The sequence below is a fragment of the Pleuronectes platessa genome, chromosome 22 (genome assembly GCF_947347685.1).
Source record: "Pleuronectes platessa chromosome 22, fPlePla1.1, whole genome shotgun sequence".
NCBI lineage: Eukaryota > Metazoa > Chordata > Actinopteri > Pleuronectiformes > Pleuronectidae > Pleuronectes > Pleuronectes platessa.
This window is the reverse complement of record NC_070647.1, coordinates 15305621-15332020: the sequence shown is the minus strand read 5'-3', so window position 1 is coordinate 15332020 and position 26400 is coordinate 15305621. Positions and strand designations below refer to the sequence as shown.

Genomic DNA, 26400 nt, shown 5'->3' with positions numbered 1-26400 from the left:
GGAGGGAGGGTCCTGAATCCTTCGCTCCTCCTTTCATACGTGGCAGCTGCAGCTTCAGTTCTGCAGCCTCGGTTCTGCAGGTCTGCTGCTGCTGCTGCATCACCAACACTCTCTCTGCACAGGCAGGCTCAGAGGAAGCCCCAACTCCAATGTGCATAGGCAAAGACGTGAAAAAGTCAAAAAATCGTTTCCTTCCCTTTCCTATAATAGGCTGCATAGGTGAAGGAGTCATTTTATGACCCTTAAATCTGGGATTTCCTTAATTAACAAGTGAGCATGTCACTGGAAACCAAATCACATGTCTTGCAGTAATATTCATATTCATCCTACTTCATTGTTCTCAGCACTGCTGGACTTTCAATTATTAAAAGAAACTCACCTACAAAAATTTTACAATAAATATAGATGCACGGTTATATTCTTAGTTCAGACACTAGATGTCGCTAAAGGAGCGTTTTTTGGTGAGATGAGGGTAAGACACAACATGAAGCCAAAGCCACCATGTAGATGTACAACCACAATAATTAAAAACTATTGTATGCTATAAATGAATGGTTGTTAATTGTAATTTATTTCCATTACGTTATTATAGCACCTGTCTGTAATGGGCAGATCACGGCCAGGTTATTATAAGTCACCTTTCTTAATGGTTTTATGTTCTTAAAAGTCTAAACATGTTTGATACCAACACTTCAGTAATATCAACTTTAATCCAGAAATAGCATCAATGGTTTATTCTGGGGGCAGAGCATGCATAATAACAAAAAAACTAAATGACTAAATTATGAATAATTCCTGTAATTTAACCCAAACTTTGGCTGGGTAGTAAAGTGTCGCGGTGTCCGAGCGGACCGTGAAGGCAGCATGACGCTCCTCCCGGACGCCGTGACAACAGACGCCGCTCCTCGGTGCATCAGTCCGGGGCTTTTCTGTGAGACACCACGGTGAAGAACCGGAGCGTCCCGGAGCCAGTGACCAGTGACTCCACGTGAAACGACCTAACGTCGGCATTCGTCGTCTGGGTGTGATGCCGTCTCCCCGCCCCCCGCCGCCTATTCCATCCCCCGGAGAACGAGGCGGGAGCACAGCCCAGATGAAGCCCGACGCCGGGAGCGCAGTTTGAGCGTTTGCGCCTCGAGTGGAGGAGAACAGTTAGCGGCTAACCAGCTAGCGGGACAGCCGTCAAACAGACAGACACCCGGCCGCGGGGGGGCTCGGACCCCGGATCCGCTCGGACCATGGCTGGACTCATCAAGAAGCAGATCCTGAAGCATCTGTCCAGGTCAGTTAGCGTCAACAGACACGAAGCCTCCACCGCTCGTTAGCTGACACCTCCGCTAAACGGGCGAAAAACATCGTTTATTCCTCACTGGACGTGGGTGGGGACGCTTCCGCTCGGCGGTGCAGCCCGTGGAGCCCTCACCCCCTGCTGTGTGACCGACTGTCAGTTGTGGTTTCAGCGGGTGTTAACCCCGCCTCGACCCCGGGACGTGGCCACCCCGCTAGACCGGCTAGCCCTGCTAAGTCCAGGGGAGGGAGGGGGGTTAGCTAGCTAGGTAGCTCGCGGCTAATCTCTCGACACTTGCCGCGGCAGGTTGAGCGAGAATCGACTGGTTGAGCCAGATTGTTTAAAATCAACAATCTCAGCTTCTACATAGATGCAAATCACCCTCCGGCCTTTTAAACTCACTTCAAACAAACATCACCGACACGTTACAGACGCAAATTTGACTTTGAGTGGAGTGGAGTGGAGGGGGGCTGGTGCAAAGGGCGATCCAGCGGGGTGCAGGTTTGTTTACACCGGGGTTCAAACCTCCACTACCCGGCCTCCTCGACACTTGCCTTCGCTTTATTAGAGATCATGCATCCTCCACATGAACCCCCCCCCCCCCCCCCCAGCAGGAACTTCAGGCCCTTCACTCCTCTCTCTCTTAACTCAACCCATTTAATGTCACTTTTTTTTTTAAAGCTGTACAGTTTTATGGATATAAAGGTGGATGAAGTGTATCGATCCAAATCAGGATTCATTATTGTGCTACAGCAGAATGTCAAGGGCACTGCACATAAAGCGAAGAAGCAATAAAACAGAAAGAAATAAAACCGCTTACATTTCTTTATTTTTTTTCAAATCATTGGTTCTGGATCAGTTTTATTATCCTGTCACATGCTCTGTTTCTTTTTTTATTATTTTTATTATTATTATTATTGACCTGGGTGCAGCATTCAGCTCTGTCTGCTTCACATGCATTATTCATTCTTTTCCACTGTCCCTCAGTGGACTTTCAGCAGCACCTCTTTCCTGTTTCATTCCAGTGGGAGAACTGGAAATCGCTAATAACGACACCATTACAGAGCCCATTCACACGTTAAACCCGAGTCCTCCGAGTGTCTTGAATGATGAAGGAGGTGATGGTGTAGATCAGGTTTCATGTCAGTGATGACTTGGACTTTGAAGCTCACCAGTATACAGGTAAACTGGTTTCTGCAGAGCACAGAGGTCATTGTGCCTGACGAATGAATCGGGGGTCATTTTTCACTAGGTGGTTGATTCCTTAATGTTTGTGGGTTGTCTTTCCTTCACATACACACACACACACACACACACACACACACATTGTCACAGCTGAGCTTTGCGTCGCCAGCAACACACAACCTATTGTGTGTCGTGCCCTTCGTTGTCCTGCTGCTCTCTGTGTGTGTTGAGTGCTTCTGCCTCTATAGCATTAGCATCACTGCTGACAGGAAGCGACCAGAGGAGTAGTGATGTCATCCATCCTTTTGGACTCGACATCTGATCCACTGTGTGACGTCCTGATTGGTGCTTCGCCCGTCCGGCAGTCGTCCAATCCTGCACCTTTCTTAGTAGTGATGTCATGGTAGAGATGCGGGTGTCAGAGGCAGCATCATCATCTCGTTCGCTCCAGTGTGTAAATAAACGGTCCACTATTATTATTGTTATCATCGTTATGTTTTGGATGATTCTGGCTGGATTTGGTCGTTTTGCTTCCTCAGCACCAGCCAGGAATAGTTTTGCACTTCTCGCTCGATTACTCACACAACACTGTAGGTTTGTTTACACAGCTACAGGTTATGTTGTGGGTGTCAACATGTCAGCGTAGCCTCCGTGCTGAGCTGTTGCAGAGGACACCCGTCTCCTCGATGTCCTCTGCGACCAGGACGGTCTCGTCTCGCTGAGGCGGCAGCGGCACCACGTCTTTACAGTTCATTGACTCAGACGTCAGTTATGGCTGTTCCTCCTCTGGCCAAGACAAGTGCAATGATGCGTGTCTTACATATTACACGAGTTGAGGGGGGGGGGCATTTTTCATGTGACACGATGAGTTTGTGAATGTGACACGACGTCCCCGAGTTGTCGGCGTGTGTATGTTGTGTGTTTTTCTAACGTGAGAGGGTATTGATGAAGTGTTTTGTCGAACTCAGGCAGCCCCCGGGGGTGAGATGATGATGATGAGGTGTGTGTGTTTGTGTGTGCGTTACACTATTACACACACACATTTAGATCATCGACGAGCCCCTGGTGCAGAGCCAGACGGTGGAATATCCTATTACACACAGTGACACTCACAGAAACTCAGATGGATGGAGTAACAGCTAAGCACAGCCTGTCGTGCCCAGTCACATTCTCTTTGCTTTGTTCCAGAAAAGTAGAATCGATCTCGTGCATCTGAAGAGAACGGTCAGACTCGGCTACAGAGCAGCGTCGTGGAGCGAGCAGGTCGGGAACTGAAGAATGAGAATTATACGTTATGTGAATGACGGGTCTATAAGAGCAGAGGAAACGCTGCTTTCCTTCCTGAAGTCTGTCATTATCGTTTCCGTCTTTCCTTTCAACTTTTGTTTGAATGATTTGTTTTTCATTTGTCCCTGTCCCGTCCCGTCCTTCCATTCCCTGCAGCTTATTAGTGACACATGACCCCCACTCTCTTGCTAATTGTCGGCAGTATAATTCACATGGAGTCCCAGGGGAATGCAGAGAGTTGGAACAGCAGAGAGAGATTTGCTTGTTTGTGCATTAAACAAAGGCATTAGAAGACTTAAACTGAGTGGGCCCTTAGTATGAAAAGATTATCACTTTCTCCTATAATGGAAAGAGTTCACAGCCCTGAAGATTAGGCTTCTTACAGTCTGGCTGGTATGTGACGGGTTTAAACCAGAGCTCTATATGAGAATTGACCTGATGGCTTAAGTAAAGCATATTCCTGCTGAATGTGAAGAAGAGGAGACAGTTTATGGAATCATTTTTACCCTGAAGCTTCTTTCATTCAAATCTCCTGAAGTTTTCCAGAGGGGCTGTATTTGAGAACTCAGATATCAGAGTCAGTTGTTCCAGACACTTTCTGGAACTTCTCCCGTCAGCTCCTTAGTAAAATATCTTGATAATGTCAGAGTGGGCCCATGTGAGAAGTCAGCAGGAAAATGTCTGGGAAAGCACAATTCATACGTCGTGTTCTACCTCCACTATCTCCTGCTTTGTCTTCATATGTAAAAAGCTGATCTCCAGAAAATGTCTGGACCAAATTCCTTCTGTCTGAAAGCAGCTTTGCAGCTTTGTAATGTTCATGGTTTAAATTATTCATCTTTATTAAAGTTGGGTTTTACAATAAAAGGATGATTTCTCATTATGACATTATTTCATATATTAAAAGGAATTAGACAACACCCATAATATTATGTGCTGTAATAAGTAAATGGGTATCATATGAATGAGCTGTCGAGTGTATGGCACACGTCTCTTCACCAGTGGAGTTTTAGTGCACGTCACAGTGGGAGTGATGGGTCCAGGGGGAGTGATGGGTCCGATCCTGCTGTTGTGTCTGCGATCAGGAACCCGACTCTTTCCATCCTGCTGAGGCTGCGTGATGATGATGATGCATTAATCGTGACAATCTCCACTATTCTCAGCGTTACTGCGAGCCGTTGGTGGGAAGGCTATAATGGCATGAGTCATGACTGGGCGCCTTGCTGTGGGTGTCTAATCGCTGCGTAGCTGTGAAGTATTTGTGTGTGTGTGTGTAGTGAATGTGTGAGAGGGCGACATTTGGACCCTGGCCCTCCAGGGCTTGGCGTCCTCTGCTGCTGGTAACCAGGGGTTCTTGGATTGTTCTGTTTTTTCGACTCTAACCTTTTCACCGTTTCCTCAGGGTCATAAATATTGCAGGACTCTCGGGCCTTTTGCTGCCAACACAAACTCACTAGACTCTGACAGACTGATTGTGTCTTTCTGAATTGTTGTCCACATGTTGATTTGTGTGTAGAGGGGTTTTGTGTATGCCGGCTGGAAAGTAAGTCCTCCCTCTTGATAATAAGTTTGAGGCGTTTTTAATAACGGTTTTGTTCGGGTTGCACAATGTAATTTATTTTTCATCAACATATATTTTCACACTGAGCAAATAGCTGTGACAGAAGTGTAAACTTGCGGTGGATCATAAAACAAGAAAATATTTCTAATATAAATTCATTAAATGGTTGATTCCTCATATTTATATTATTTCATCTAGATATTAAAAGAGCCTAGACAACACCAACAGATCATTATGAAAAGGTTCTCGAATGTGGAAACATGTTATTTATAAGTTTTCCATTGGATTTGCCAGCTCACCCACAGTGTGGGCAGTCGGCCTCTGAGCACAGCAGAGCCTCAGTCCTCCAGCAGCAGCCGAGGAAGGGAGCAGACAACTTAGCATCTCTGACAGGCCAATAAAAATACTCTTTAAAGTCATGATAATAGATAACATCTGATCAACCTGAGCCGTTATAAAATATAAGTGAGATGATGTATTCACCGGGATGTCCGTTAGTCTGTTGGTTTGTTTGTGAAGCAAAAACTATAGAATGGATTTACACAAAACCTGGTGCATGGCTCTCACACTGGCCAAGAAAGAACCCACTGCCACCCTGTAAACAGGATTCTGTGATTGACTGGATCATCTTCTCACTACTGTCCTGTGAGCTTCAGTGGCTGTTTCACTTTATCCAGACGAGTTGTCGGGCCGTTCCTCCGGACTCATTACAGTCTGTTGTTGACCCTGAATGGACCAGTGAGGGATTTAGAGGCTCGTTTAAATGTCAGTCTCTGTTCATGTAGTCGAGCCAAGTCTCCCGCTCGGTCAAATGAGCCCTGGCAGGAAAGAATGTGGAAACATCCCAGATCACTTTTTCCCCTGGATAACCACATTTCTAATTTCAAGGACAGTTTCCCAAGAATACTTTCTTGCTTTTTATTTTTATATTTGTCCGTGTCCCGTTCTTCCTGTCTGTCTCTTTCTCTTGTCTTCTTTCTCTCTTTATGTTGCCACAGCGTCGGTTGCTAAAACAAGCTGGTTTGACTGAGTCACTCTGGCCATCTGCCCTCAGCCGCCGCTCCTTCTGGCAACTGATGTCATCAGGCTGCGCCATTGAATGCATCATCAGAGCTGGAATAAGCTCGGAGACTCTGGTTGTCCTTTCACAGACGAGTGCGGAGGATTCACTCTGCTCAGCTCGTATTGTGCTGGGCTACAAGAAAAAACTGCCTTGTCGTGACATTTAAAATATAAAACATGTGCCTGTGGAGATTATTTTAAAAGAAATGCCTCTAACCTTGCAGTTTCTCACTTAAGAAAGAAGATGGCGGGGGTAAAACTAGATTATGTAAAGAGGAATGTTGAGAGGTTAATTTAGTGTTTGACAGGCGGGTAGACCCGGCCAGTGGCTGCTCCTAATCTCTTTATGGGCCTGTTTTGGTCTGGTGAGCTCGGCCTTGCTGACTGGAATAATGGCTGAAGTCTTGAGAGGAGAAATCAAAGAGATGGATGACCGAGTGTGAACTAAATACCCTCCGCCTCTTGCTGCTGTTCTCACACTTCAGACGTCAGCTACCTGTCTGTGTAACTTTGCTTACTTCCCGTTAGAAGCTTTCATATTAGACAGCTGATTAACAACATATTACTTGATCAAAGGTTTGGCTTATTTATGAGTTTGGAGAAGGAGGAGAGGAAGCAGATAAGGAGCGAGTGGGCGGGTGAAGTTAGCTGGCGAGCTGGCTGATACTTGATCAGCAGTGGGGATGAATATTTCACTGGTCACACGGCTGAGAAACTCCAGCGACAACATCCAACCCAGAGAAACACACTAACTAACTGTGTGTGTGTCACTTGTGAGGACAAGTGCACATCAAATTCATTTGTGCTGCCACCGCTGAATAGTTCACAGGGAAGTTGAATTAGGGAAGAATTCAACACGGTCAGGAGAAGGTGTTGAGTGGAAAGACAGTCTGAATAATTCAAAAGGCCGGTGTCGGTCCGCGCCTCGTTCAGGCATCGAACAACGACACAACCAAGCTCCATCAGTTTCAGTCTCTTTGTCGGGTACAATATCCAAGTCAGTCACAGTCGGCTGCCAACTCAGGTTTTTAGCAAAACTTGGTCTTATGGTGCATTTCACACAAAGTATCCCATGGATGGATCCTTCTTGGGCCAACCTATCCCAGGATGCATTGCACGCGGGGATGAAGCTAATGAGCTAGCCGTGCTTGAGGCTTCCGCTGCTTTAAGTAGCTGATGATGCAACGGTTAGAGAGCCGGGCAAGCTGGTGGTGCAAATAGAAAATTAGGAGGCCCCGCCTTCCTAGACCGAGCGATCTGAAGGATGCAGCCCCTGAACTGAGAGACAGCTTTTAACTCTGAGAGAGTGAACTTCTCTCCATCTCCTCATGTGGAGCTCCGTGTTGCTTTTCTTCATTCACACAATCTATGTCAAAGTTCATATAGGACAGAAACTCTCTGCCGCTATATGAAATGTTACATGTTCTTGATTCATCTATACACTGTTTGTCTTTATCACACTTTGACTCTGTCGACATTTAGTTATTTGCCAGGTTCCCCCCTGCACTGAAACGATTGCTATACATTATTGTCGTGATTTCCATTCTCCCGTCATGATGAAACATTCCTTTCATAGTTTTCATACAGTATTAAAGACATTGTGATATGTGAGTGAGGAACTAGTGCAGCGGGCTTCAGGGAAAACAAAAGCAGCATTGTTATGTTATCAGTGCGGTAAAACAGGTTGTGTACTCCCGCTGATATTGATTTCAAATGATACCTTGTGCCATTGTTCAGTCATTTGCATTAACATTCACCGCAGTGTGCATCCAAGTCAGAAGGGAAGTTCAAACACTGAGGCTCCATCCTGTTGTCTGGATGTCAAGGCCTCGATAAGCAGGTCACTGATCTTTGTTAGTTGTGAAACTCGGATCTGGCACCGTGTGCCTGTGAGAGATTAGCAGAGCTCTGCCGCACTGTGTGTTTTAAGGAGAGTGAATTTGCCACCATTTTGGTTAAATAACTGGATGTGCAGCAGGAGATGGTGCACGAATATCTGAACTTGACCTTTGTTCATCACTTAGTTGAAGGCGCGTCGCTCTTGACAGCCAGAGAATGTGAAATCAATGCTGTCCATGTTTTACGAGATTTCCTTAAACTGCTGTGTGGAGATGAACGGGTCAATAAACCATTCAGGATCTGAGCCCTCTGCTAACTATTAACCAATAATCAAACAGTGAATGGCTGCGGTAAACACTGTCAGGGACATGGAGTCTGTTTACTCAAGCTAAAGAGCAAACAGCCCAAACAAACACAATCACTTCATATATACACAAATGTTTCCTCAAGACGCTGAGATTATAAAGATAAATTTTGGTTTATAGCTTAATTAAAGATTGTTATACCTTTTGTGCAATTTAGATGAAGTGTTTTCATTAGTAAACCCTCTGTAACTTGATCCTTTCTCCTCCATATCTTTATCAGATTAAGCTGTAATGCTGGAAACAAAGCAAACGTGTGTAGTTAACAAAGCCTCACACTGCTCTGGTTTCAGTTTAATTGATTATTTATTTCCATTCCTGTAGCTGAGTTGATTGTCAACCCTTAAATACAGGTTTATTTTTGAGTGTTCTATTAAAAGAAGTGGGTTTTGTTCTTGAAATTTAATTAACTCTGATTTAGTCTGAAATTCTTGGGCTTGTCTTGTAGGAAAATTACTTTTGGGGATTAAGAGGAAACAGTTGCGGTTTGTTTTTCGTCGCCCGGTCGCTTTGCCAAGATCGTGCTTCTATAAATATTCTCACATGCTGCTCTTCTCATCTCTGTCTCACAGGTTTGCTAAGAACCTGTCGCCGGACAAGATCAACCTCAGCACGCTGAAGGGGGAGGGCCAGCTCACCAACCTGGAGCTGGACGAGGAGGTTCTTCAGAGCCTGCTAGACCTGCCCACCTGGCTGGCTATCAACCGCGTGGAGTGCAACAAGGCCGCCATTCGGGTGAGGGACACGGTCCTTGAGACAGTTTGTGCATCTTAAAGGAACAGTTTGACATTTTACAGTCTCTCTTCTGAACTGTAAATAAAACTGAAGGGCAAAAACATGTGGTTTTAATGGAGGGTTGTGGTAAAAGGACTGAATTGAACACACCTGACTGTACAGGTCACATTCACCCATTTACACACATATCCATACAGCACCCATATACTCAGTGATATTTCTGTCACACACAATTTGGATTGAATCACTATCACTATCTTCCTTGAAACTGCTCAGAGCCAAGAAAATATTCTGGGCAATCGTCCTCAACCTTCTGTAAACAAGCTTATTGTTGTTTTCTATTTAAGTTTTTGCAGTTAAACAGACATTAGAATCTTCTTTTTCAAGTTTATGCAACAAAACAGCCTCTGGGTTTTCAGACTTTATTGCTTGAAGTTGTAAACTCTCTAAATTAGACTTTGTCACTTTCCTTATTGCTATTGTCAAAGTACACAGATAAGACAGATACTGCTGATTGACATTCAAGTTTGCATGCACAACTGATTTATGTGGTTTTTCTTCCGGCCTGAAACCAGGAGAACACTATCTCTTCTGTTTCGGTACAGACAGGCACATGAATCAGGTCGGAGTAAAGTCGACACACTTATTAACAACCATTGAGTCTAAGTTGTAATGCACACCCTCTCTCTGCTGGAGCTGTGTGGTGCCCCTGATGGTAGTCATGGTCGTCAGTCATGTGAATGGGCAGACTGACACACCCTGGAAACAGTGAATGGAGCTGCACAGTTTCCATTATGACTGGAATTTTCTTTCAGACCCAGGTCCAACCTTCCACCTCTTCTTTTCCTCCTCACTACCTTCCTGCACTACTCGGCTCTTAAACTACTTTATCAACTGTGTTTGCCATCTTTCTTAGAGTGGCTTATTAACCGTCTTAATTTGATTATTCCTTAATCTGACAAATACATTATTCATGTTAGGATAATCAGAGAATGCTTTTCAAATGGCAGCTTCCCGTTCAGACTATTATCTTAACCAGGTTTATTTTGTTATGCAGTGTTGCAGCTGTAATCATTTACAGAAAGTGTTCAGGGTGTCAGATTTCTGTTGAACAGTGGAGCCGTTGAATGGAAACCTGTGTCAGCGCCTGTATTTCCCTGTTTACTGGTAAACTGGTAAAAAGAGAGAGTGAGAAGAGGTCACAGATGTGTATCTCACTTCCTCTCTTGTTAGATCTCCATGTCATCTTCCTGTTCCAGTAAACCCTCTCTCCTCTTCACTTTAAACGACTGACGCTCAGGTTGATCGTAAAGGAAAGTGGCTCCATTGATTGATATAGATTGAATAAAGTTTACAAAATCAATTCTGTAGCAGCAGGTGAGGCTCCTGTAGTTATACACACACTCATAAATAAACACACACTGCAATAAATAAGTGACAGACATGAGTTTACACCCCCTACTGGCACCTCACAGTATTTCTACAACTCATGTGAATGAAATGTGTCTAATTCTATTAGTGCAGCAGATCCAACACCGTTTCTCACCTTTTGATTTTTGATGTCTCACAGAACGAGGCCGTCTGTGTAAAATAACTGAAAGTCAACATGAAAGTTTAATCTCTTTTCCTATATGATATGACACAGACGTGAATCAAGAGGCTGCATGTTGAGGTTCCACTCTTCTTTTTACTCCTTCCTCTCTGAGCTGCCTTTCCTCCTGTTTTGACTTGATTCAATTTGGTGCAGTTCAGTTGCATATAATTTAATTTGTATGTCAGATTGACTGGTAATTTATTTTGTTATTTTGGAAAAGGAACAAAGGACGATAAGAATATCACAAGGCCGAAAAGCTGAACCGCTGTTCTCATTTGATTACAGATACCATGGACAAAGTTGAAGACACATCCCATCTCTTTGGTAAGTTTGACCTAGAACAGATAATTAAAAAGGAAAGTTTTTTCTTTTAAATTTATTGACATTTAATCTCTCCTAATTCAATTTACAAATAGATAAGTTAAATTAGTAAAATTAAACTAATTTGTGTTTTACAGTGTATAGGATAGATTAACCTAAAGATATGCTTCCATAATTTACTTATGGTCCATCACATGATACATGATGCAGTTTATCACAAAGTGAAGAGAGGGAAATCCACTGAACATGTCATCGTCATGACAGCACCCGGTTTGACTCTCGCTTCACAAACAGGCCGTCTCCAGCCTCCGGCAAGGACTTGGAGGGGCCCCACATCCAACTGCAAAGAAGAAGAGTAACACCACTGACTTGGGCTGTCCAGAGTTGTTGTAGACACTGTTTTGTCCCGAGCCTAGTTTTCTCTTCCAGAGCTCCTCAGCCTGGGTTTTATAGGAGTTAGAAGCTGGTGCTTAGACGTTGGCCATTTTCTGCAGGATTAAGCAGAGATTTTTGCTCAAGCTTGCTCTCCGTCAGCGTCACTGCTGCCAGCTTCTCCCTCGTGGCAGCCGCCTCGCTGAGCGGGGCGCAGGTGTTAGGTTGACAGGCCGCCAGGCTGGTCCCAGTCCCCAGGTAGCTGCGAGTCCCAGCACACACTGGTGGAAACCAACAACAACAGAATGAAACGTACGCCACTTTTTCCAACCCTCGTCTCAGCAAAGCGTGGTGTGTGGTCCACAAGTCTCAGTCTTGATATAATCGTCCCGTACCTGGTGTTTTCACAACATTATTTGAAAACTATCACATTATATATAATGATTATCAGGACCACATTATACGAGAGCATTGTCTTGAAGGGCTCTTAGTTGAATTCTCTATCTGTGAACACAAAGGAGTCACACCTCCAACGATGGCAAGGAAATATACAACAGAGTGTTTGTGATAACACAGATTGTTCTTCAGGAGAGTCAACTGTACTAAGGTGGAATGTACATCGATAAAAAGACTCATCAATGAACCTGTGTCTCGCCTCCTGTTTCAGACCCTGGATAAAGTGGTGATGGAGATGAGCACCTGTGATGAACCTCGTCCCCCCAATGGCCCGTCTCCCATAGCTACCGCATCCGGACAGAGGTTAGCGCCATGATTGTTTTTTTACACAAGTTTCATCCATTTAAGTTGTTGCTGTATTTTTATGCACTCAAAAAGGGTTTAAGGGGTTTGGGATATAACTAGATATCTAGATAATGAAATGTGACTGATTTAAGTTTGATCCTGATAATGGCTCACAATACGTTGCTTTCCATTTGTTGCTACGCTCTTCTTGTTTACCTCACTTCCCTCCACTCATGTCCACCTGTGTGTTACAGTGAATATGGCTTCGCTGAGAAGGTGGTGGAGGGGATATCTCTTTCCATCAACTCCATAGTGATCCGGATCAGTGCCAAGGCCTTCAACGCCTCCTTTGAGCTCTCGCAGCTGCAGGTCTGCAGCGTCAACACCAGCTGGAGCATCGGCGACCTGCGGTTCACCCGCATCCAGGACCCTCAGAGGGGAGAGGTCGGTATATTTAGATATCTGAGTAAAGACTATGAGGTCGTCATGTTTTCTAAATGGAATCCTGCCTGCTCTGTCCAGATCCTGACATTTAAGGAGATAAGCTGGCAGATGATCCGCATCGAGGCGGACGCCATCCAGAGCACCGAGCACGAGATGCTGAGCGCCCCCATCCGCCTCATCACCAACCAGTCCAAGATCCGAGTCACCCTCAAGCGACGGGTCAGAGACAAACACAGATTCAGACATTTTCACTTCACGAGATTTGATGAACCAGAGTTAAAACACAAACATCCTGTGGTCTGCTGTGAACAATAATCCCTCTGTTTGAACTCGCAGGATCATTCATCACACGTATAGTGTTTACTTAAACAAAATAACAACTAATGCATGTGTTGAATATTTTATATAATGCAGCTTTTATTTGTTGTTTGAAGATATTTAACACCATTTGTTTCTTAAGGCTGAAGTTAACTGCTGAACCAAGGTTTTACTCACAAAAACCTTTTCTCTCTAAATAAATGCTGTTGGTGCAGTAACAGCTTAACGTTAACTCAAGTGCTGTATTTGTATATGTAGAGTTATATAATTTAACTAACAATGCCACAGGACGTTAAATGAAGCTCTCCAGCTGACCACACCTGCATAATGAATGTTAACACCATGGCGTCTGTCTCACACAGATCAAGGACTGTAACGTGGTGGCCTCCAAGCTGATTCTGATCCTGGACGACCTGCTCTGGGTGCTGACCGACTCCCAGCTCAAAGCCATGGTGCAGTACGCCAAGTCCCTCAGCGAGGCCATGGAGAAGTCCGCCCAGCAGAGGAAGAGCATGGCCACAGAGGAGCAGGTACTTGTACACAGCATCACTGAGGGGATAACAGAGATATGGACTCCATCCACATGTAGATGAGGCTCCAGAGAAAATCTTTACCAACTACAAACTCTCTCTGTTTGCTCTCTGCTACATTCACATCCCACAAAGATTCACATCCAATTTCCTGCACTCTGTTTTTGTAATTTGGTCTGACACGCCATCTGCTGGATGGATGGAGTACTGCCTGAACCAGTTGTTACTTTGAACCGGATTGGCTGTAAACTCTGTGTAAATATTATTTGATGTATATGCATCTTGGTTCACCAGGCGTCATCAGTGCCGCCCACAGCCCAGCAGGTGCGAACCCAGCAGGCGTCCACAGCTGCAGACCAGGGCGCCACCATGGCCAAGCTGTTCAGCGCCTACGATGTGTGTGAGACGTCCCACCACCTCCAGATCACACATCTGGACCTGCACATCTGTGATGACATCCATGCAAAGGACAAAGGTACCATACACACATACTGTCAGCCCCAGAGAAGTCTTAGAAGAAGAACTTCACTGCCACACATTTTTTTCTACAACATAAGTCCTTGTTTTTAATTCAAATTTCTTTTCACCACAGACATTAATGAAACCAATCTTTGATGCAGTTTTGTCAAGTTAGTTTTTCTGCTTCTCCTTCCCCTGTGCAGTGCCTAACAAGAGGATAACAGGAGGGGCCATGCAGCTTTCCTTCAGCTCCATCACTCTGGACTACTACCCTCTCCACAGAGCAGGTATGAATTAATCAAGGCCAATAACAGCTCACCATGAAACACTGCAACCTATTTACTGCAATGCATCCTTACCGTCTGTTGTGTCACATCCAGCAGTTTAATAACCAGCCTCTCCTAACTGAAATGATTTGAAGGATATTAAGATTTTTCCACAGCTTAAAAGAGTAAAGTCATATTTTCATCTGGTGTTTCTGACTGTATCGGACGTCCAGCTACTAACCACCCATTTCCCCACTCTCCAACCTCCCCAGGGGAAAGTTGTGCCCACTGGATGCACTACAGCGAAGCCACTAAGGCCAGGGAGGTCTGGGCACGGAACCTTCTTGACGAGTTCAAGTCCAACGTGGAGATGTTAAAGAGTGCAGTTCGAGACCAGCCAGGCTCGGCCCCGGCTCATGGTTCCCCACAGCATGGTAAGAGTTTTTCCTCAGCTTGTTGTAGGTGTGCGTTTTTTAGTGGACACGCTGCACCACACCAGCATTTATGTGGGTTTTCTGTCCTCCAGTGTCCCTTAGGGACGATGTTTATGGGCCTCTAGGAAGTCAGGAGAGATCAGGAGGAGGAGGAGTAGGGCTTAGGGAGGCAGATGAAGGACTCCTAGAGTGGAGCCCGCACACACAGCCTCCAGCCCAGTGCTGCTGGTGCCTAGAGCCAGGTACCGCGGTGTGTGTGCGCACAGACTTGTGTGGTGATGCACACCTTTTTTTCCAGGCCCAGTGGCTTGCTATCGGAGAACTGAGTGGTCGATCTGTTTGTCTCCTTCTTGGTTTTTCTTTTTTCATTTTTACACCCCTCTCTTTCTCCCTTTCTTCTCATCCATTGCTTTCTTTCTTCTTCTTCAGGTAAAATAAGCACCTGCTCCAGCAGTTCCTTCAGTCCTCCTCCCACACAAACCTCCAAGACCCAGCTCATGTCCAGCTCCATCGTTCTAAGGGTGGCTGACTTCAGCATCTATCAGGTCACCACAGACGTCCTCAGTCGTACAAAGCTTCAAATACACAGTCTCTGAGACTAATACATCTCCTCTCTCCTTTACCAACTCTATCTATTTGTGTTGCAGGTGTCGACGGCCGACCAACGTCGCTCCAGCCCCAAAACCATGATTTCCTGTAATAAGAAGTCCTTGTACCTTCCCCCAGAGATGCCAGCCATCCACGCCGAATTCACAGAGTACTACTACCCTGATGGAAAAGACTACCCCAGTATGACTTCTGTGTTTTAACCCCCTAGCTACAGTGAAATCACGAACGCAGCGTCTTGTATAAGAACAGTTAATCTTGATTAGTAATTCACGAGCTGTGTAAAAAGCTGGTTTTCTACACTGCCAGCGCCTCCTCTCTTTCTCACCTCCCTTTTAGGATCAATCCAGCTCGTTCATCCGGCTGCGTCAGGTCCTGTGTGCCTGAGGACATTGATTTTTCTGAATTGCACTCAGTGCTTGGAATGAGGGATCACCCAATTAATTCATATTATGGATTTCTCACAAATTCTCTCCATTAGGAAACATTGGTTGAACATTTAAAAGATTTCTTCTCTGATTAATTATTCAGTGATCTACACCAGGCTTCCCCCCCCACCAAATATCAAACACAGCAAATGTCTTATCCTGCCCCCTGCTGTTTGCTTAAAGACGAATTAATGCAATCTCTCCTCCACCTCTGCTCCCTTCCTCCTGCTCCTCCAGTCCCGTGTCCCAACCTGTATGCCCAGCTGAACGCCCTGCAGCTGGTCCTGGATCCTCGCAGCCTGGTTTGGATCAACCTCTTCGCCCTCGACCTCAGGCAGAGTCTGGAGCAGTTCATGGAGATTTACAAGCTCAGCGACTCGCAGAAACCTGAAGAGCATGTTGACATCAAGGTCGACGGCCTCATGCTCAAGGTGAAGACGACGGCACACGTGTGATCTTTATTCATCTCTGACCTTTACCTCATGGTATTAACCCCTGATACTTGGTTTGTGCTTCCCATCAGCTGGTGATCCCCACGGACCGAGACGCCTCCTCTCCTCCGGACCTGCCTCGCTCCATCTCCATTCAGACTTCAGAGATGGTGGCCACTAACACCCGGCACCCGGCCAACTGCACCCGCTCGCAGCTCGAGGCCCTGCTGCAGTCCTTCGAAGAGGAGCCTTACTTCTCTTCGTCTTTCTCCTCATTCCCTCGCTCCTCTTCCTCCCTGCCCCTCCTCCATCCTGTCTTCCAGCTTCACGCCCACGAACAAGACACCAAGCTCCACGATATCTACCGGGGCCTGGTGGTTCCGACGATGGGCACAAACTCCCTCAAGATGCCGGCCGCCACAGACTTTTGGGCGCTGCACTTCGCCCAGTTCTGGGTGGACTATGAGGGCACCCGGGGGGGCAAGGGGAGGCCGCAGCCCTTTGTGGACTCCTTCCCCCTCACGGTGTGGGCGTGTCAGCCGGCGAAGGTCATCCAGCACCAGGAGAGGCTGAGAAGTGCTGCTGGATCAGGTCTGTCCCCGAGTACATCCGTAGAAGCTGTTGCACGCCAGCAGAGGAAACGCCTACTGAAGGAGTATTACAGCACTGAAGCTGCAGCAGCAGCAGCGTCTCACAGCGTTGATGCTGCACCGCCCCCCAGTAACGGACTCCATAAGCCCCTCTCATTGGAAAGTCTGCCTTCCTCCTCTTCATCAACATCAAGTAAAGACGCAGACGTTCATGTGTTGGTGCAAGTGCAGAAGCATTTAAGTGCTCAGGTATGTTTGTCATCCTTTAAAAAAGGAATTCATATCAAAACAAGGTCACACACATTAACAACCCTTATGTTTTCTGAGCTCTCGGGTTTCCTTCCTTGCTCGTCGTGAAGAATAATGTACAAAATGTTGAGGCGGCAGGCTTGTCATTTTTTGTTGGCACTTTCCCAGGGTTGAAAAGACAGTTATTGCCTGCAGCAGATTACGGCAGCTGTCGATAATAAAAATTCATGCTGTCATTAATTCGCTCTAAGGCCAAAATGATGAACTAAATGATCTACTCTCAAGTTAATGTACTTTCTGGTGTTGGCACTTGGCCGAGAAACGTCTGTAAGGGGAAGAAATTCCGCCCTGAGATCACAAGTGGAGTGTTATTGCATGATGTTGACATTTCTTCCTTCCATGGTCGTCTCACTTGAACTATCAGCTACCATGCCTCCCACTATCTTCGGTGGTACTGCTCTGTTTCATCTGTTTTATCTTTAAATTTGTGATAATCCCCAATAGCTAAATGGATTTGATGCTGTATGCATAGTGATAAGTCAAGAGCAGGACTGTTGCAGTTTCTTCTTCCCTTGGTGATCTGTGGGCTTGATTGCCCACAGATCACCCATTATGTCATTATATATTCACTTTGGTGTTTTGGTATGTGTGTGTTTGCAGGTGAGCCACCGGCAGTATGTGTTCCTGATGCAGCTGCAGCGCAGCATCAAGGCCCTGCAGCAGACGCTGCAGCAGGACCTGGAGGCGATGGGCTCCAAGAAGGAACGCAAAGACCTGTCTCAGTGTCCGGCCGACCACCAGCCCTTCACCGTCTGCCTGGGCCTCCTGCTGAAGAGCGCCGAGGTGTCCCTGCTCCTGAAGCCCGTCGCCCAGCCCGAAGGTTCACGGTCTCCCATGGTGCCGGAGCTCTCGCCATCAGAGAGCCGAGGAACTCTGGAGCCAGGCAGCGATGCGGGAGAGGCGGCGGGGTCTGATGGAGGAGGAGCCAAAGGGACATGCACTGTAGACCAGCTGCTATGTGGTGAAGGCTCAGAGAGCGCGGCCACACAGGGTCCTGCCCCCCTCGTCCCCACCTCCATGACCGCTATGCCCCCAGACTCAAATCACCAAGACTCACTGGAGGAGAGGACTTCAGCTAAGAGGCGGAGTTCAGAAGGAGGGGGTGAGGTGCCAGTGGATGGGTTGACTGTGGGAGACGGAACGGGGGTTGGACTGGACTCAAAATCCCACACAAGTGATCCTCTGTCAGACCCGATTGGCAGCAAAGACTGGAGCGACAAAGACAAAGCCGCAGCTGCTAAGATGCCTCAGTCGAGTTCCAGGTTTGTCTCTAAAATGTCCCCGAAATGTCCTGAGCTGAACTGATACCACACTAAATAAAATATAAACATTGTCAGTGCTGGACACAAGGTCAGCGACGGATTTAAAAGAAAAACATTTGATTTGCGGCTATATAAAATAGATAAAAGTAGCAAATTATTTTCTTAATGATCATTATGGAGCCCTTAAAATATCGCCTACTTGATGAATACCTCTCTAACTGAATCTGTCTATTCCTGAACACAAGCTCTGTGTGTTGAACCCCCTCATGTGTGTCCCCGACCTCACGTGTCTCTGACAGTTTGTGTGTTGGCTGCTCTGAAGCTGCCATGTCTTTCTCTGTGTGTTCTACTCATCTCTTGCCTGTCAGCACCATACATGTTGTCATCTTTCAACTCATCCACTTCCTTTTCTGCCTCTTGAACGCTGCTTTGATCCAATGCGAGCTGTGTGTGTGTGTGTGTGTGTGTGTGTGTGTGTGTGTGTGTGTGTGTGTGTGTGTGTGTGTGTGTGTGTTTGCGCGTGTGTGTGTGTGTTCTCTCTCTACCAAGGAAAGGAAGTTTGTCTTTGGTTTCTAATCTCCTCAGCTCTTCAAACTCCAGCAGATCCACCTCCCTTTATTCCATTTCCAACATGTAAGGCCCTGGATCTGTGACTAGCTGTGATAGTGACAGTGTGTATGGGTGCATATGTATGTGTGTGTGTGTTTGTGTCCTTGTTCCCAGTGATTGTTCAAACGTGCCTGTGTGAATCCCCTGTGGGCATGCATTTGCATGTGTGCATGAAACCCTGGTGTGTGTCTGTGTGTTGAGTTTTCTGTGTTCAGCGTCCAACCACCGCCTCGTGATGAAGGTAGAGATGCCACTAGAAGCTCTTTTTGTTTCAGTCGCTGCCTTTTGGGAGCTGCTTTGATTTTGTAAGTCATGATTGTGCCTGGGATCATTTCTGGTGCTCGGGACGGAGGCCCACTTGGTTCTTACACGGCCTTAAACAACAGCACGCAAAGGAGAGGAGCGATATTTAATTCATGACTTGTTGAGTAAGCCCTGTCAGCTTTCTGTGCAGTCGCCTCTCACAAGTCCCGGCTCAGTGACTGCATCAAAAATACATCTCATATCAGATGTGGGGAAACGGAAGCAAAACACTTGTTTTTATATTAATCTCTGTCTTTTTTGCGATCTATGTCTTTTAAATGTAATTTAAAATCTATAGCATGCATGGTGACGTTTCCCTGGAAGGTATTTAATCTCCTCTCTATGCGTGTGTGTGTGTTTTTGCTGTAGCGGTCGTTTGATGCGCGATCGCTCTCAGTCCAGTTTCTCAGTGTCCTACAAGAACATGAAGAAGAGCCCTTCCCTGCAGTCGCTGGACAACATCTCCATTGACAGCTACCAGATGGAGGACGGAGACGCGTACAGCCTGCTGGAGAGAGGTGGAGCAAACACACACTAATGACAACTAATCGTTATTTATTCAGGGTCTCTACGTAGAAGATGGTACAAACAAAAAAGTCTTTAAAGGGAACAAGTCCTGTCTGTGTACCTGCAGGCAGCTGTTTTGACCAGACGGTGGCAGTATTGTGCTTATAGGCTATACTCAGTGCATGAATTCAAAAAGCTTGAGGCTGTATAAAAGCTATTGTCCCCTGTGTGCTTGTTTGTGTGAGTCGTCATATTTTTCATGTCTCCGTGTGTAGACGACGTGTCCATGTCGGGCTTCAAGGACGGCGTCAGTGAGCAGAGCGCCACAGAGGCTGCGTTCAGCCAGGAGCAGGAGGGGGGCGTGTCCCCCGACACGGTCAGCGCCACCTCCCAGAGCATCGACGAGCCCATCAAAGATATAGTAAGATGTGACCCTCCCCCGGAAAGAAGTGTATTTATCTAAATCAACTGAGGGAAATAGAGAACAAGCGGCTGATCATGTCGCCTGTCATCTTCCTCCAGGTGTCGGTGCTGGTGCTGAAGGTGCGGTCGGTGTGTGTGGGCATGGAGGCGGTGGGCGAGAGCACGGCCGTGGCTCTGGAGGTGGGACAGGTGATACCGAGCCAGCTGGGGAACGTCAGCCTCAGACAGTACCTCAGCAACCGCAGCCTGGGTAAGAAGTCGTCCACACACACACACACACACACACACACACACACACACACACACACACACACACACACACACACACACACACACTTAAACTCTACAGGACTGAGCATGAAACATATGTGATATGATATGTCATACGGATATAATATCTGTTTTTGTAAGGCTGCTTGGACTCACAGTTTAAAATTGCGTGCCAAGGACAATATTCTAACAACAAACAGTCATCAACACACTGAATTTATAAAAGGTACGATAACTATTGTATAGACTTCGAGCGTCGTGTGCGTCAACTGTCAGGTTTCATCATTACTGCGAAATGGAGGAAGTGGAGATGTGTCGTCCATCTTTATATTGAGTCTATGGTCGCAGCTCAAGTTGGAATCCCCTCCTCTACCTCACACACACACACACAGACACACACGCACACATATTTACACACTAACAGAGCCACCCCCTCCTCCTTGTTGTTTACCTTGCCATAACTCCCCACAGGTATGGTGGGTTCAGTACCAATACCTGCTCAAAGCAGCCAAGGTAACTGCTGTGTCACTCACAAGCTGTGACTTAACGTGCATGTTTGCCTCAGCGCGTCTTTTCCTGCCCACTGTGAACAGTGTGTGTCTGTGTCCTGTGTTTGTGTATGTGTGTGTGTGTGAACGGTTTGTGTGTTAACAGTGTGTGTGGGCGCTTTTTCCTTGTCATATCTCATTTTCAGACTGGGGACTCTAGCTCGACAGCATGCTCTGCAGATGCACATAGACTCAGTGGGTTGCAATCCAAGTGATCGCATGAAGCAGCCGTGTGTGTGTCTGTGTGTGTGTCTGTGTGTGTGTGTGTATCATTTTCCAGCAGCAGGGTGTGTTTATGTGAGGGTAAATTTGACAGTAATGGAGTGAGTGGGTCCCATTATTTGCAACATTAGGCCCACAACCTTTAAGAGTGTGTGAGTGTGAGAGAGAGAGAGGGAGAGCCAGATTCAAATTAACTGCAACTATCTGTGCAGTCTATATTAACCCCTAATCTTCCTCCTCTCCTCCCGGCGTAATTTGCCATTTTTGTTTCTCCCCCTCTCTTCCTCTCTCTCTCTATCTCCTCCCCCCTCTCTCTATCTCCTCCCCCCTCTCTCTCCCCTCTGCCTCCCTCATCTCTCCACTGCAGCAGACTTTGCAGTTTCAGTCCAATGATTCAGGCAATGAGAGAAACGCCAGATTTTCCCCCTGACTACCTTCCTCCTCCTCCTCCTCCTCCTCCTCCTCCTCCTCCTCCTATCTCACAAGAGCAACCCCTCCTCCTCCCCTCTTCCTTCCTCCTCCACCTTTCCTCTTTACTCCTCCCGTCCGCTCCTACTCCATCTTCCTGCTAATCCTCTGTCATTTAAACCTCCCCTCTCCTCTTCCTCTCTCCACCTTTCCTTCCCCTTCCTCGCTCCCCCACTCTAGGCCATCTTCTCTCCCTCCTACCCGTCTTATCTCAGCTCCTCAGTCCTGTGGCGGCTGGCTCCCTCCCTCCCTCCCTCCCTCTCTCTATCTCTCTCTTTCTTTCACCTCACCCACTCCCATCTCTTCTTTTTTCCCTCTCTCTATCTCTCTCTCCATTTTCATTCCATCCCAGCAGCTCAGGATTGAGAGAGAATGTATAATTTTACCTGACAGGATTGTGTGTGTTTGACTTGGTGAATGTCTTTCACTCTGTCATTAACCCTCTCCTGACTTTCCTTCAGAGAGAACATGTGATGCTCTACTCGCCATAATGAAAAAAAAAATTCTTCAAGTGTCCATGTTCATGCCTCGCTGAGTGTTTCTATCGCAGCTCGTCATCTCTTGTGTATTAAAAACTTGTGCCTGTACTCGTTTGCTTGCGGAAGTAGAGTTAATATTTGTGTGTAAAGTGACAAAAGAGGTTACTTACCTTCCTCTAAGGTTTGACATCTCACCTCCTCGTCTCTCATCACCTCCCGTCTGTATTCTCTCTCCCCACTCTCTCACCTTTTCTGCCTCTTTTCTTCAAGAACAAAAAACTGCGTCATCACATTGTGCGGCACCGAGAGTCAAATTCAGGTCATTCACAGATTAAACACTTTACTCGACTTGTTCCCTGTCGCGTCTTTCACAACTTCTCCAAGCAGAATTTTGAGAAATGTCTAATTCACAAAAGGAAGAAAAATAAAATGATTCGGTGGTTAAATCCTCACTTTGAATCCTCAACTCTTAGGTGGGAGTTTCCACCGAACCCGCTAATCCCTCGTCCTCGGAGATGATTAAACATGGCTGCAGTGAAAGGAGCCGGTGGGATTGAACAGAATCTCACTCTCCCTCCATCCACCTTTTTACCTCATTCCTTCCTGCTTCTCTTTTTTTCCCAGCTCACTTTCTTTTTTCATCCCTTCTCTCACTTTAACCTTGTTTAAACCTGGTCTTAACATGCACCCTTGTTTTAAATGAGCACATTTACACAAAATCAAGCTGTAGATTCACAAATTGTAACATCTGGAAAACATAACCTTGCTCTTGACTTATCACTATGCATACAGCATCATCCTTTTTTTATTATACAGTTAAATTCAATTGTCTCATTTAAAAATGCTGGATGAGGAATATTATTATTTTTATATTATAATTGATATGGTTTATGATATGAGAAATCCTCTTCTCTTATCGGGTGTATTTTAACATCCGGTGTAAACGTCTCTGAGCCGAACCATCGCTCGCTCCACAGCCGCTGAAGCTCGAGCTAACGCTAACAGCCTCTCTCTCCCCTCACAGGTGGTGGCGAGTTCGGCTCGGCGTCCCTCGGCTGCGGTCACAGCCCGGAGGTGCAGGCTCGCCTGGAGAGCGGGCCCTGCGCCGCCGCCCACTCCCCGCTGGCCGAGCGCAACGGCTTCCTGCAGCTGCGTCTCAACGGATACCAGGCCAGCTTCCTGATGTCCACCATGCGCAACCTGGCGCACTTTCTGGAGGACGACTCTGCGCCGCAGGTGCTGCCCATGGAGATCAGCGTCAGGAACACTCATATAAACCTAAAGGTGAGGATCTGGGCTGGTTTCAGTCCCCTGTAATAAGGGTCATAACTCACTGCCATCTTTTACAGCAGCTCCTTAAACCAAGTTAAACATTTAGAATCGGGCCGTAATTGGAATTTGGATTTGAACTGAATGTTTAATGACAGAGAAAAGACCTTTCTGCCTCGGCTCTTGGGTTCCATCACGGGTGGATGGATTTGCTGTGGAGCTGATGTGGAAACTCTCACTCTCTCTCTTTCCGTCGTCTTTACCCGCACATTAAAACTAACATTTACTTAATGTCTTTCAGGATGAGGGCCCCCGAGACAATCCCTCCGACCCCGAGCCCTCGCCCATCACCCTACACGTGGACAGTCTCATCATACACAGGAGAGACGATGGTTCTTTCTCTATAGGAGGTGAGCAGCCCAGACACACACACACACACACTCACACTCACACACACACACACACACACACACACATTCTTTTCTGGCAGATACTTCCACCTCAGGGCTGATTCACAGCAGTTACACAACATGCTCCTAAGAAATTCTTCTAAATTCCCATTCGGCTCCTTCACATCTACAATTTCCCTCCTGTTATTCTCCCCCCCTCCCCCCCCCCTCTCAGTGGACGGAGCAGCGGAGGCCAAACCCAGAAAAGAGGGCGGGGTCCCTCTGGCTGTGGACGGCGCCTGCAGCGCATCAAAGGCTTCGCAAACCCAAGCTCCGCCCCCCAGCCCTCCTCCATCCACCAGGGAAAAGGTGAGAGACAAAACAAAGGAGTTCTGTGGGGGTAAAGTATGGGAACGCCACCCGACCACGGGTTAGGACCAAAACTGGTTCAATGATGTCTGTTTAGGTCGAAGAGATGTGTGACCGTCTAGTTTATTTGACTTTCATGCTGCTAACACACACAAACACTGACTCATCTCCACGGCGCCTTCTTCCTGGTTTGTTTCCAGATGCTGACGGACGAGAACGAGTGCTTGAAGGTGGAGCTGTCGCGAGCCAAGATGGCGCTGGCCGAGGCGCAGATGGAGAAGGACTCGCTGGTTCACCGCATGAAGAACCTCAAAGTCAACAGCAGCTAGGTCCCGGCTCTGTCCTCGTCTACCGCGGCAGAGGAGACCCACACGGTCGGCAGAATGATTCAAGGCAACATGAACAAGTCAAGAAAAAGGGAACGCGGCTCCCTCCAAGCGCTTATTTGTCAATTGAGCCTCCGTGTGACTTTAGACTTCTAAAATAATTCCTCCATAAAGCAATGCAGAGTCTGTGGGAAGACTCAAGAATACACAGTTTTACTCGCTTGTTGTCTGTTTGATGTTCTCCACTTTGGACTGTGGAGGTTCGGAGAGTGGAAACCGGAGGAATGACATTTAGTCGGACTGTGTGTGTGTGTGTTTGTTGTGTGAGTTTGTGTTCGTGTGTGTGTGAAAGAAGAAAGAAAAAGGACAAGGACCTGAATCTGGGGTTGTGCCTACAGGAAGCCCCCCCCACACGTCTGTCGTCTAAGTTAAAACGGAGCAAAAAATAAATAAATAAATCACAGCTAATCGTAGACAAGCTTTATTTAGATGTATGTGTGTGTGTTTGTGTGTGTGTGTGTGTTAAGCAACACTGAATGTCGAATCTTCAGAGGAATGTCTCCAAAAAATAATTTTGCACTGCGCTCAAATGAAACTCGTGTTTTAGCGCTTTCATATTCCGAGGGGACGAGACGCGCTCTCACTCGTCCTCCGAGTGTGTACAGTGTATATTGTATAGGAATTTTCTACAGACCTTTGAATGGCGATGCAGTGTTTCACTTGAATGTGTGTGTCTGTGTGTATCAGCCGGAAAACAAGCATTTCATTACTATAAGATGGTGAATTTCTCTCTGTCAGTTCTCGCCCCCCCCACTCGGCCGCGTCCATCCTCCTATTTTTCTACGTGTAAATAGCCACGAAACCTTACGGAGCACTTTTAAAAAAAAAAACGGAGGCACTGTAAACGCAACAATCAGAACTGTGAGAGACGAGCCGACAGCGGAGAGCAGTTCAAGAACAGTCACACGTAGACTGTAAATAAAGATGGCGGACACGGCAGCTTAAGTGGAGCCACTGGCCCGTTTCTCCCTCTGGTACAACTCCCGCCTTCTCCATGTTAGCAGATGGGACGAGGACGGGTTCTGTCATGTCAGGCTCCACGGCTGCACATCGGCACAAGATGGCAGCGTTCATATCTGGAATATTTTCTAAACAGTGGGAGGAGACGCTTTATTCACAGTTTATGAAGTCGACCACGTGTTTTACTTGGTGGAAGAAAAAAAAAGAGGCGTAAATAAAGGCACATTGAAGGTGACTGACGACGTGTGTGTGTGTCTTTATGTTAATTCCTAATATTAATAATGAATATGAACGTGTCTGCTGCTGTTCACGCTTCGTGCTGACGTGACGTCTTCGGCCAAAAGTCGATGATAGTTAGAAATAATGACTAGAATTTACTTTTTTTTTTTCTATCTGCACAAAAGATGATAAAAAACTCAAAGTGTTAGAACCAGTGCATCCATCAGTTTACATGTGAAACTCTCACAACCGGAGCTTTTAGTCCATTTTCTGTTCTTTACCAATTCTGGTTCACGACTTGTTCTGCGCACAAACGTTTTGACGAGAGGATTTTAACTCGACCGTACGGGAAGACTTGTTCGTGGAGAAGGAAAGATTTTTTTTCCCCTTCATGTTTCCTCCGTTCATCACAGCCCTCCTCTTCCTCCTCCTCTTCCTCCTCCTAACTGGAAGCCTGTGGAGGAAGAAAAAGACAAAGAGAAACAAATAAATTGTATTTTGTCTGTCAAAGCTGCTGAAACACTGAAAATAAAAGAATGAAATTAAAGGTTTTAA

General features: G+C 46.5%; 1 protein-coding gene across 1 annotated transcript; it reads left to right on the top strand.

Moving 5' to 3' along the window:
• Positions 1-889: 889 nt before the first annotated feature.
• On the top strand, positions 890-26400 carry bltp3b (bridge-like lipid transfer protein family member 3B). Its single transcript, XM_053414602.1, has 24 exons — positions 890-1282; positions 9157-9319; positions 11199-11237; positions 12274-12365; positions 12602-12791; positions 12870-13010; positions 13472-13639; positions 13934-14114; positions 14302-14385; positions 14637-14798; positions 15228-15343; positions 15446-15587; positions 16070-16263; positions 16356-17102; positions 17763-18424; positions 18974-19057; positions 19706-19854; positions 20119-20264; positions 20366-20516; positions 21008-21049; positions 23278-23537; positions 23824-23932; positions 24147-24280; positions 24481-26400. Exons 1-24 carry the CDS (start codon positions 1239-1241, stop codon positions 24607-24609), a joined length of 4329 nt encoding a protein of 1442 aa, XP_053270577.1. The 5' UTR covers positions 890-1238; the 3' UTR covers positions 24610-26400.